Below are 13,242 nucleotides of genomic sequence, written 5' to 3'. Positions count from 1 at the left end.
GGCAATGGGACTAGGGGAGAAAACGTTCTGTGACCTATGGCCAGAAGACAAGGATGCACACAAACCTCCAGATCCGGAGCACCAGTTGATTGCCTATGGGGGCTGACAAGAATTCATCCCAGTGTGGAACATGAAATATTGCAGATGATATTATCTATGAAGACACAGCACAAGTTCTCTTAACCCTAGCTTAACCCTAACTGGTATTACACGATCAATTAACCCAGCTGAGAGGTCATGAAAGACAAACACAAGCAAAATGATGGGTTGACAAACCCAAGAACGGAGGAATTTGATGGTTAAACAATTACGTACTGACCAACAATTGATCACTTTTATACAAAGTTTATTAAGAAGAAGATGTCCAGAAGAATACATCTGAAACAGACATGTAGCAAATGTTAATTCAAGAGGACAAAGCAACTTAAAGCACCCAGAGCATTCACATAGTTGATAAATAAAAATACAATGACTTTGACCATCCCTGAGCAACAGTGCATTTAGATATCACAAAGAACAAAGTAACTCAAAGCACACATCCGTGCAGACATAAAACTGTTGGAATTTGTTAAAAGATGAGTATTTGAAGATCTTTTCAGTACAACTATTTTTTATTTTTTTTTTTCTTAATTATTTTTATATATTTTTAAAAATCGAGCTGTTTACAAGCTACCTAGCAATAGCACTGGATGCATTTTGGTTTGGTTCGACCGATCCTTTACTTTGCATACTGACAGCAACACTATTTCTTCAATGAAACAGCAGTAACTTCAGATGTCTACATTTTTCATTACTAAACATTTCACATATGGTGTTTTCAGCAATGGTGTGAATCTGAAAGTCAGAATAACGAACATGGGCTCTTCTAACTGTCCAAACTTCAAGCAACAGCCACAGAGAGTAAAGCATGTTTCATTACCCAGCTTTTACATACTTCTATCTTCCATGAAAAGTATTTAACACAATGACATATATAAAATGGTCTGAAAACTAGATGGTGCCCAGATACTTAAGTATCACAACCAAGCTGAACAAACTGACAATGTTATTGTATTTACCCAGATGTGTGTGAGTTATGGCTTTTAATTTGATACTGACCTCTATTGCTGGGGAAGGAAAAATGGCAATTTTATTAACAGGCACTTTAAAGAATAAAAAGTGACTTTTTGAATAAAAACATCCAAAATACTAAAACATAGTGCATACATCCAAATAATTTTCTTCGTGCTCTTTATTTCTTGCGCCATGTTCCTATTGTTCACTGTATTGCTGGTTACTCACAGCTTGATAACCAACCTTTGGCTGTAGACAAATGATGTCAATATGAGTGTAATCCATTTATTTCACTGTTGCCACTGTCAGACTATCAATGATGTAAATTTCAACCAGCTTTCTAGACTCTTACTCAGATCCATATCTTTTTTTTTTTCAAATACTTACATATTCGAAGTCAAGGGGTTAGATCAATGAAACATTTCCTTCATTATAACACACATAACATTATAAATTTAGTGGATCAATAAATGCCACCTCGGTTGTCATCTATGTGCAATTTTATAAGCTCAAAGAGATTCCAAATATTAGTATTTTAGCTATCAATTCAAATGTAAAAATAATATATTAAAAACCCATGATGCATAAATTTAAGCATCACTTATTTTTAAACCAGTCAACATGCTTCAAGCAGAAAGTTGGACTAAGTGACCTCTGGAGACCCCGGATGGGATTTAAGACCAGGTGAATGACTAATAAGTCAGTTTTATAATGTAGTTACAAAGAAAGCATGAAATGCACTATGTTACTAAGATAAAATCTATCTTTCAGTTAATTTCTAATCATCTGCCTTCTTGCAGACACTGGTTGAACCATGAGTTAATGTCAATTTCGTTTATAAAATCAGGCAGCTTTGTAATCAGAAGTCTGGAATGGAACTAAAGCAACGTCCACTTTGTAGGATAATTGTTACTTGAATCTTCCACACGAAGCTGAAAGAAAAAGCACATCAAATGCTATATATATATATATATATATACACATATATATATATATATATACACACACACACACACACAATAAGGCTGTATATACTGCACAAGCCGTATCCTGTACTAATCTAATATTCATCAGTTGGATGACTTTACATCATCAGTCAATAATATACTGTATAAAATAATTTACCTGGCTGCTCACAGAGAAAACCAGGATCTCTTCCTAAGATTTAGCTGTTCAGAATATCTTCAGTTCACTTATTACTTCCTACCTCTGAGTATAAATAAAAGCAGTATTGTTGTCTTAGTTTATTAATATGAGCACAGCTCTAACAGCTCACAATACACTCTTTCCCCACCTTTGCAGTTAAATAGAACATTGCTAAATGACAGAAGGAACAAACATGCATTGTAGAATTTTGCATTAGCAAACGTGACTCAAGCTCCCAAAATAAATTAAAGCAGTTCTGAAGGAGTCACCTCACTGGATGAAACAGCTGTGATTTGGGGAGCATTTCTCACCCTACTTACTGAGCTGTCTTTAATGTTTTTCCCTATTCAGTTTCTTTCTTTTCACGGGATTCATTTTAATAGAATATCAACAAAAAACTGAAAAGCCCTATCCAACATTACAGCTTTTGAGAAAGAATTTCTTCAAGTCGAGAAACTGTCCGTATGTGCCATAAAATGGCTGTTTTTAAGGATGAGCTACAAACCAGACTATTCACCACAAAAATCAAAGCAGCACACTCAGCGATAAGGGTAAGATAATCTGAGCTTAAGAGAACACAATTGCATTTGGATAGCTTCTCCCCTTTACTATCATGTCTAGCAACTTCCCTAAAAAGCTTTCCCAGCCTGGATAGAAGTTGCAAGTATTTGGCATATACTCCCCCGAACCATCCACTCTCACTCTTCTTTTCACTATAACAGAATCTTTCAGAAGAAGAAAAGGGTATTCTTCCTTTAAAGATAATTGCATATTCTCAGGTAACTCCATTTGCCGTAAGATTTCATCCTTCTAAAATTGTATATAAAATATAAAGAAAGAATCCTCAAATGGTTTGTATAAAATCAACTCATGCAACAAGAAAAACATTTCTATGCACTTAAATAATTCAATACTTTACCTGTAAGACTTATCCTAGGAGTGACACAAGCATCACAACACCCATAAACTGAACGAACAACACCACAGGTGTGATAAATGACCAGACTGGCCATAAGGCAACGTTAAAACTGGGAATCAAAGAAGAAAGCTTTAGTTTAACTGTCACACTGTGGAAAAACCAGGCATAGAAGTAAATCATAGCACAAGAAGAAATGAAATTCAAACAACTTAACCCAAAGAATACTTATTTCTGTACAACTTCAGAGTTAACAAATAAATAAATGAAGAGAAAAAAAGGCAAAAAGAGTACTTATAAAACTGATAGTTTAGCTTTCTGCTTATTTGCTGACACCTCATCCTGTAACCACTCAGACCCATCAAGGGTAAAGATGCACAGAAATTAGGAAAGTAAAAGGTATGAGAAATATTCTTGATTTTTCCATGGGCAAGCACAGCATCAGAGGAAAATAAAACCTTAATTTATACTTACAGCCAAGTAGATTTGAGAATGAATTAAAAGCAAGGGATAGCAAGAAAACTTACTTTACAAATTGTTTACAAGGATTACAGATCTTACTAATTCTAAGCTATTTCTTTAATCAGAAAAGACCCAGTATATCTAAAGTTAAGCTTTTTAATAACAGCTTCAACTGCTATAAATCTTGAGTCACGGATGAATGCTGAAAACAGAAGAAATCATGCAATACTATCTCCAATACATTCAGTGGAATTAGAGAAATGATACTTCTGATAAAATGAGCCCATTAATACTATTTGAACTGCTCAGGTTTAGCAAAAGTCTTTATGCACGTTTCAACTTACCAAACTGCTGCTGCAATAAAAGTGGCAGTTGTGACAGGTATCAGTACAGGATACTGCACATCGTAGTCCTTAATTCCATGATACCACTCGAGATATATTATGCAGTAAAAGGCAATGGATAAACATGCAGCCAATAAACAACTGCCAGAGGCAAACCACCAACTGCAGTAGAAGGGAAAAACACGTTAAGTATAGTAACACCTCAGTTCATGCATTACTCTTCATTCTGTTCCACAAACAGAACAGACAATACCTGTTAAATTTACACATTAGCCTAAAATTCCTGAAATATTTTTCTCAAATTACTTTTACCAAACACTTGCACAGCTGCTAGAGTTTAATTTCACAATACATCACTCCTGTTCATAAAGGTGTAAACGAGGGTCTAAGCGAGGTCCAGGTCTAAACGAGCAGGGGAAAAAAACTCTTCCTTTTGATGATTAAATATCAATTTCAGCTTTTCTTTTTAATTAAAATCAAAACCCCAACACTTTCAACAAAATAGACGGTGGTTTCTTGTACTTAAGCACAAATATGAAGGTACCATATTAAAATATACCATTACTGGAACACATTTTACATGTACACAAATGGTTCAGACAAGCCTGAAAGAAAATAAATAAGGATTCAGATGGTCATCCGTTCCAGCCCGCATGCTCATGTGTGGCCACCTGGAGCTGGTCTCCCAGGACAACATCCAGGCAGCTTTTCTGCTGTAATCCCAAGGACAGAGACTCTGCAGCCTTTCTAGGTAGCCTGTTCCAGTGCATGATAAAGAAGCATTTCCTGATGCTCAGATGGAACCTCTTTGTTTTGGTTTGGGGCATCACTGATAAGCATTTGGCTCCATCTTCTTTGCACCCTGCCTTCAGGTATTTGTACACACTGATGAAATACCCCAATCCTCGCTTTCTCCTCTCCAGTCTGAACAGACCCAGCTCTCTCTGCTCCTAATGTGGATCTTGTTTATCCAAGATTCAAAACACAGAGTTTAGATGTAACAGCCTGAACGTAAGATGAAAACACAATTATTCTTCGTAAGAAATCTTCATAAGGCATCTTACCTATCTGCTTGAATTGTTTCTTTAATAGATTTAAAAAAATCAAAGTAATATGTCACAGCAATGGAAGCCAAAATCCAGAACGCAGAATGAATGTTCAGTCTGGGAGGGGGCTTCTTTTTCTTCTCTCCAGCTGTAGACTCTTCTGTAAACATGAACATAATGATACCACCAAAGCCAGTCATTAACTGCAGTGTCATTACAGAACCATAGATCTAATAGAGTTGGAAGGGACCTTCAAAAGTCACCAACTCCCTTGCAGTGAACAGGGACATGCAAAGCTAAGTTAGGCTGCCCATCTAGCTGAGCAATAGCAGTGGGACAGAGTTACCTGTTGAGATACAGGTGTATACGGTGTTTCATACACTGCACTTATCGTTGTTGGTGGTTTGTGTGCCTTCAGCAGCCCTGCACCCCACTAAAAGCACCGGCTGAACTCAGACCTCTGCTGGGGGCACCTCAGCATCGTCACAGCAGCACCTCTATCTAACAGCCGAGGACGAATAAATAATTCGTCCTCGGCTAGCAGGCCCGTGGAGGCAAGACTCCAGGCCCCCCCAAACATCCTGAGTGTGCCCGGCCTCTTCCCTCTGCTCTACAGACAGCCCCACACCCAGTCCCAACCCATCCGGGCAGCGCTACCGCCGCTTCACAGCCCCCATCCGCGCTCCTCCCGGTGAGGGCGGGCGCGGCGCTCCGGGCACCACCCACCGGCCGTCCCGCCACCCCGGAGCAGCGGCTGCAGCAGCGAGGCTGTGGGTTCTGTCCCTTGCCGCAAATGGCGCCTGAGCCTGGGGAGCTGCTGCCCGCCGCCCTCCATCTTGGGCCGCTCCGGCAGTGACGCGGCGGGGTGGGGAGGGCGGAAGGGCGCGTTCCTCAGCGCGGAGTGCCGGTGCCATGGACGTAACCTGCGGCCTGTGCAGGGTGTGGCGGCCAGCTTGGATCGTCACCGGTTTTACGGCTGTTACCTGAACACAGTGGGCACTGTGGACGGCTCGTGGGGTCAAATCCCGTAGCTGTGTAAGCCCTGCGTGATCAGTGTCTGGGTACGGTTCTGCACCCAGAAGTACCTGCCATGCAGCCTTACCAAGAGCTGGTTCTAGGTGTAGTTGCTGGACCAGCAATATATTACATGTTAATAGTGTGAATGACGCCAGTTGTCATTGAAAATGGTAAACAGCACTATGTAAATCCAAGTGCAAAAACTAAGCTTATTAAAATCGATTAAAAAATAGGAAAAGTAGGCGGAATTTGGGTAGCATATAAATATTTTGCTGTTAGTATTTTGCAGACCATGTGGAACTGGGCTTGTTCTGTCTGAAGCTTTCCTGTCCTAGCTGTATATAAATTGAAATTCAGAACATAAATGTTTCATTATTTGGTTTTACTTTCCTTCTTAGAAGGTAAACAGTATTTAGCATAGAATCAGTGAGTATGAAAAATAAGTTTTCACAATACCACATGCATTCCTCAGCATAAATGTCTTTCAGATATTTTCTCTATAGTTTTGTGTTCAGAAAACAGGAAACACAAGAAGAATGGCATGTACGCAGTGACTAATAATTGTGTGGTTTATTGGTAAAGCTTTAAAAAGTTCAGGACATTGTAAGGATAGAAACAAACAGGTAAGCCCAGTAGGATACAAGCAAGACATGCTTTGATTTGCACAGGGTACTGCTTTAAGCACTTTAAACTTCTTAGTTAACTGATGACCTTATCAAATGCCTTTTGAAATGGAGGAAAAAAAACAAAAAACTTGAATAAATCTTTAAGAAATAATAGGCCTTTTGTAGATACAGCCTAATTCAGTACAGTGCTAGAGCAGCTTTACAGCTCAGTAGACTTGCATTGATCTAAGTTGTGTAATGATAACCCTAAGAGTAGTTATGACCAAGTTTTTCAATACATTAACAATTCGTGTTATATTTGTTTTGAGTTACAGGTGGTTAAGCATTGGAGAATTCGGCTTAATCTGTGCATTTTGCAAGTGGAAAAAAAAGTAACTTCATTTATGTGACTCCTCAGCTGAAGTATCACATCTCTACTAACTCATCAGCACGTACTTGTCCTTTGTGCATTCTGTGTCCTTCCCAGCGTTAAGAGTGAAGCAAAGCACAGGAGTGATGATGAGAGACCTGGGGCCAATAATTGCAATGATAAAGGAAATGAGAATTAATTACTTGTGATACTCAATGTGTACATTTAACAGATGTGAGGTCCTGCAACTGTACTGACGTAACAGATCCTGGGCTGTACATACAGGGGCATTACAAGCAGAGATGGAGTTGTAATCATCCCACTCAGTGCTTGTCATTCTGTACCTGCAGTACAGTTCTGGTTCTCCAGTTCAATAAAGATGTGGGCAGACTGGAGAGGATCCAGAAGAGAGCTATGATGATCAAAGGGCTGGAACACCTGGCCATGAAGAAAGGCTGAAGGAGTTAGAGCTTTTCAACCTGGAGAAGTAAAGGCTTAGGGGGAACTTCATTACAGTATTTCAGTACTTAAAGAGTTGCTACAGAGGGGATGGAGGCACTCCCTTCACAAAGGAGTAACGTGGGGAAAACAAGGGGTAATGGGTACAAGCTGCACTGGGTGAGTCTCTGTCTTGATATAAGACATTGTTTTTATGGTGATGACAATCAGTCTCTGAAACAGCCTCCCCAGGGACATGGTAGAGTTCCCATCCCAGAGACTTTCAAGATGCAATTGTGTAAGATGCTGGATAATCTCATCTACGCTCCCTTTTCCCACAAAGGGTTGGACCTGATTATTTTCCTAAATGTCCTATCATCTGTTTTATAGGGATTTCTAATGTTGAATGAAGCAAGAGTTCTGATCATTCTTTATTGCTTTGCATTGACTTTTGAGTAAATTCAGTGAAAAAAAAAAAAAAAAAAAAAAAAAAAAAAAAAAAAAAGCAAGGATTTTTTATATATTTGCTTACTTCATTTACTGTAGAACATGCCTTACATCCACATCATGGACTTTAATGACTACAGTGATTATGTTCTGTTTAGTTCAGTTGAATATTTTGAAGTTAACGGCTTGTAGGAGTCTCTGATCTCAACTTTCTTAGCAATGAAATAGAGGATTCTTTGTTTTACTTCCTTTGAATCAAATGATGACCTCAGCCTTCACTTTCATGCTGGTAACTCGAATAGGAAACAAAGGAAATCATGCACTCTCTTTGCTAAAGCTATTCATAGGAAATATCTTTGATTTAAACGTAGTAATTAAATAAACATGTATGCTTGAAAAGTTTAAGATCTGTTAGTGCTGTTAAACTGAAGACTCCTGTTTACCTACAGAGTAGGCATTGTGCAAAGAGCTGAAATAAGAGCTTCCCTTCCCTGACTCACTTTTGACCTTAACCTGGACCACTCATGTTCAGTGTTTGTAGAGCCGAGATGTTTTCTGTGATCTTTTCACAGGGCTTCTCTGATTCAGTCATTATTAATCTGCTAAAGGATAACGATCAGGAGCTGAACTGAAGCTGCTACAAAATCAACAGCATAATCAACAAAGCATCCAAGCTGTGGGTGTGTTGAGGATAATTCTTGCAAGTAAAAGTTTCAGAAAACTGCATACAACACCTTCAGGTTCTTTTCTTTTAAAGAGAAAATAATGATTTCTGAGTTATTTCATTGCTCTTAAACATTCAAGCTTTTGTAGTCATAAATGAAAACTGAGTTTTCCAATCTTGCCTATATTTAAATTTGTTCACTTGGTGTTCACTTGAGTATTTCCCACTTACTGACTCTTGTTTTAATGTTGATTTACGAGCGACTCTTAATACATAAGTGTTTTTTTATATATTCCTTGTGTGGGTTTGTGTGTATTTTAGAATTAGATTCCTAATTCGATTTCTAAAAAAGTAAAATTAGTTTTCCAGTATTCGAGCAAACATCTGCAAATTTTCCCCATTACAAAAGTTAGTACCTGTATGAGCCCAAATACCGTTTGTTCTCAAGAAGCTTGTCTGGCGTTGTCTTCATTACCTATCTAGGAAGGGCATTTTTAGTTGAAGGAGGGTGACTACAGTGTGGGTGTATTCTTCATTTTGAGGAATAATTGTTCAGTTAAGTACAATGGGAAAAAAAATATCACCAAAGGACCGAAAACCTGTGGTGTTAAGTATTGTAGTACTGTTAGTATGTAATACAAACATGAAAAACAACCAGAGGTTAAAACTTAATCTGACCTGAAATGTTGTACAAACTATAGAACTAAAGCTTAGTATTAAACAGCATTGCAGCCTTAGACTGACCCTTAAGGGAGGAAGCAATAGATGTAGTAGTGTGTTTGATGCAAAGAATGCGCTACCAGTGAGCATGCAAACACTTGAACGTTTTGAAGGAAAAGAAGGCAGAAAAGATAAAGGCAGTTAAAAGCAAGAAGTAGGAATCTAAGAGAATGAAGAAGAATCAACCACATCATGTAATCTGATTTATCTAGTTAGCTTATTTTTCATCTTGAAAGTTGTCAAATACAGAAACGTGACTGGTCCAGGACATCACTTTAGTCTGAAATGTCTCTTTGATGAAAGACTATTTCAACACCTTCGACTATCCTGTTTCAAAATCTTGGGTAGCTTCAGTGTTAGACTCTTGCCTTTTGCTATAATCGGTATTAAGAATATATAATGAGACAACTGTGTTCATTCCAGCTTGAATCTTCAAATGTATGGTTTTTTTGTTTTGTTTTGTTTTGTTTTTTTGTTTATTTATTTATTGTATTTTATTTTTTAAAGGCAAGAAATAACTCTGGACAAACCATTCTCCTTGAAGTTGGTAAGTAAATCTTCCTAGTCTGTCATCTAAATCATTTCTTGAATTAAGTTTCACTAAACTATGCTTACTTTCTTAGGGAGTACAATGGCTCTCAAAATGTTTTCCCAAGACTACAGTTTAAAGATACAAAGCATTTGGCAGCAGTGCTCCGGCTATAATTGTTCTTGACTACTCAGTCCGCAGTAGTGGTATATAATACCTCTCAGTTTGAGGATTTGATCCGGTTTTAAAAGCCTTCGAAAAAAAAATGCAGGGGAATTGCAAAGAAGCAAAAGGAAATGGCCAGATGTGAGAGGGTGGGAAAGGGAACACTTGTGAATTACTGAAGCTGATGTCCTCACTGAGGAAAATGCGTCTGTAACACTATAACGAGTACTGCACCCTTACTACACTTAGGAACATCCTGAAGTATCATTTTTTGGAATAGTCAAGACAAGTCTAATTTACATAGGAAAGACTATGTATCAGTTGGGGGAATGAGTATTCAGGTTTATTGTTCATAGAACTCTATTTAGACTTAAAATGGCTTACTCTAGGAGTATTACTTTATTTAGACTTGGCACTTTATAGAGGTCAGCATTGTTTGTAAGGCTGCTGGTAGCACATCAACTGTTTTTCAGACCTCATCTAGTGCCCTCACTGCTAGAGGCAGTGGAACAAAGTTGCTCTGGCATGTGGACAGCACTGCTACAAGACTGCAAAGTACAGAAAAAAATCGTACCACCTACAGTATAGGAATTTCTCATTGATGTACACAGCATGGAATTCAGCCCATGCTCTTTGCTTGTGGAAATTGTTCTGAGGAGTCCTGCAGAAGGAAACATGAATCAAAGTTCTTATCAATTTCATTCAGGTTCCTAAGGGAGTGCTTTTGTTTGTTTATTGTCCTTTGCAGTCCATTACTACTTACTACTTCTGCAAGATCAGTTTTTATACATACTTTGATTTGGTGACCTGATTGGATAATCAAGTTAGAGGGAACTGACAGAATGCTATACTGTCAAAGGGAGAAAGAAAGATGTTTGTTAGCATGAGAACTAAGTTCAGCAGCATCTCAATTAGAAGTTTTAGCTGGAAGATGTTGTGCAATTCTTGTTACTACTTTGACAAATCTACTTCATATTAACGGGTTTGTAAAAGTGTGCAACTAAGACAGAGTTGATATCTTTTTCTTCTCATAGAGAATTTGCCCAATGCTAACCCCTGAAGTCGTTCAGAGGTGAGTGAGGTGTGTCGCAGCAAGATAGGAAGAAGGAACAGATTTGATGGTGTAGAATAGGGAAATGGTAGGAACAAAAAGTCCATAAAAATGTAGTAAATGGTAGAGTAGATAGATTGAAAAAGGAATCAATAAAAGCCTGTATGCATAAGAAATGTCTATAAATTCAGTAAAAGGTTTTACACTGGCAGTTGATTAAGAAGTCCGAGGCAGAAATGCTGGTACAATATATTGACTTCAGTCAGTGAAGCACTTTGCTTTAAACGTTAAAAAAACAACAAAACCAATAAAAGTCTGGGAGAAAATTCTGTCCCTGTCTCACTCACAAAAAATCATCAGCTTTTGTCATGCATGGGTACTGGATGGGTATAGTGCCAACAGCTGCATCAAAGGCCATCAGAAAGGCAGAAAATCAAGCACATAAAAGTGCACTTCATGCTTTCTATTTATAACTCAGTGTCTGAATCTTAAGAGTTCATTACATGGCTACTGCAAAGAACAGATCAAAGGAGTAAAATTCACATACCTTGAACCATCTACAATGCAGGCAAGCTTCTGGTGTTATTTTTCATTGTTTGCCATCTAAATGAGATGTAGTGATTTCAGTGCTTTTATATGGATCAAGTGCCACATGCATTTTAGTGGAAAGAGGAGGCTGTTAGACTAAAGTTCTGATATCCGGTACAAGAAAGAAGTGTTAAAATATAAAAGCAAAAAATGAAATGTTGAGGTTTAAGTGTAGATTTATTCTGATTTTTCGGGAGAGGGAAACCAGTACTGAAAGATGGACCAATGAAATGGTCATTTACAGAATAATTTGTAATGGCATTCTGAGTTCTTGATAAAAGGTTTATTATTATTATTATTATTGTTTTACTGGCTAAAAAAGAATATGAAATATTCTCTTCCCATTGTATTCACGCAGCCTTAGAGCAATATCTCAGTATGTTTAAAAGCATCTTCTTTCTAATAGAACAAATGCATGTGAGAGCTGAAATTGGTTTTGTAATTGGGCCTCGCTAAGGATTTCAGTGCTGTTTAGTAGTAATGCCTTCTACCTGATTAGTGGGTAGGCACACAGAGACACAATTCCTGTTATCCTGCTGCTTTCAAGACATTTCAGGAACTATAAAACAAATTCTGTACAAAGTGATTTGTTTTGCTTCTGAGGTAAACTCAGAGGAGTATTGAGAGAAGTTTCTATTTAAAATCTCAAATCAGAAGATGAAAGTATACAGTCTATTTGAAGAAAAGGCTGTTCCACGTCATCTGGAATAAACTGGAGACAGAAATGAAACAAAATATGTTCTTCAGGTTGTTTCAGCTTGTGAGAATGTAAAAGCATGAGAACACAGGTGCAAAAGGAATTGTATCTCAACAGGTACAAAGCAAAGCAGTAGGTTACAGGTGCAAAAGGAGTTGTATCTCATGAAGTGCAAAGAACACTTACCACTGAAACTTCCTCTGCTCCAAGTGAAATTTAGTATTAAATATAAAATAACACTTCCTGAAAAAGAACTAATGGGGAACACAATATGCTGCTTTTCTTGGCTGACGGAGCAGAAAAGAAACTTAGAGGGCTTATTCTTGTGGGTTTTGGTTTTTGTTTTTTCCTTGAAAGCTAAACCAGGAGAAGAAAGGGATAAATGTTGAATATATTGATTGAGATATCTTGTGACCTGTGAACGCAGCCCAATGTATGGAACTATATACCTTGGTTTTTTTTTGCTTATCTTGCACAAAAAGTTTAATACTTGCACTCTCATTTCCTTAATAAGGGTGAGCATTACAGCTTTAAAAGTTTCCAAATGGAAAATGTATCATGTGGTCATCAGTTATAAGCCTGTACTCATGTTGGGCTCCAACTGCTTTGTAATCAGATTAGAGCACCAGGTGGGAGGATCTTTTTTCACTGGGAGAAAGGAGAATGAAATACTCTAATGCACCCGTATGGTGGAGTGCTGAGTACAACAAACTAGTAGACATCCTTTGAAGCTTTCTTCTTTTCAGTGATTAAAATCCCTGCTTAAATTCTGATGCTACACTTAACCAAGAAAGCCACCGACTTTAAACAGTTCATTTTCTGATCAACAGTACTTCCATCTTTCTTACTCATCCAAAGACATTCAATTTCCAATACAGTATTTTAGGAAGGAAAATTCTAGTGATAAAGCACGCTTCCTTATGGAGATATATTATGCTGTTTAGAAAGTCAGCAAACAGAATATTCTTGAACACTTTGTAATGC

General features: G+C 37.8%; 1 protein-coding gene across 1 annotated transcript; it reads right to left on the bottom strand.

Annotated features, from left to right (window-relative positions):
- Positions 1-327: 327 nt before the first annotated feature.
- On the bottom strand, positions 328-5,849 carry TMEM128 (transmembrane protein 128). The gene is made up of 5 exons (XM_072335139.1): positions 5,694-5,849; positions 4,986-5,127; positions 3,922-4,083; positions 3,119-3,227; positions 328-1,985 (listed from the first exon to the last, which is right to left on the bottom strand). Exons 1-4 carry the CDS (start codon positions 5,800-5,802, stop codon positions 3,128-3,130), a joined length of 513 nt encoding a protein of 170 aa, XP_072191240.1. The 5' UTR covers positions 5,803-5,849; the 3' UTR covers positions 328-1,985; positions 3,119-3,127.
- Positions 5,850-13,242: the final 7,393 nt, after the last annotated feature.

This window comes from Excalfactoria chinensis, chromosome 4 (genome assembly GCF_039878825.1).
Source record: "Excalfactoria chinensis isolate bCotChi1 chromosome 4, bCotChi1.hap2, whole genome shotgun sequence".
In the NCBI taxonomy this organism is placed as follows: domain Eukaryota; kingdom Metazoa; phylum Chordata; class Aves; order Galliformes; family Phasianidae; genus Excalfactoria; species Excalfactoria chinensis.
The sequence above is the reverse complement of the archived record's forward strand: the minus strand, read 5'-3'. Positions and strand labels throughout refer to the sequence as shown.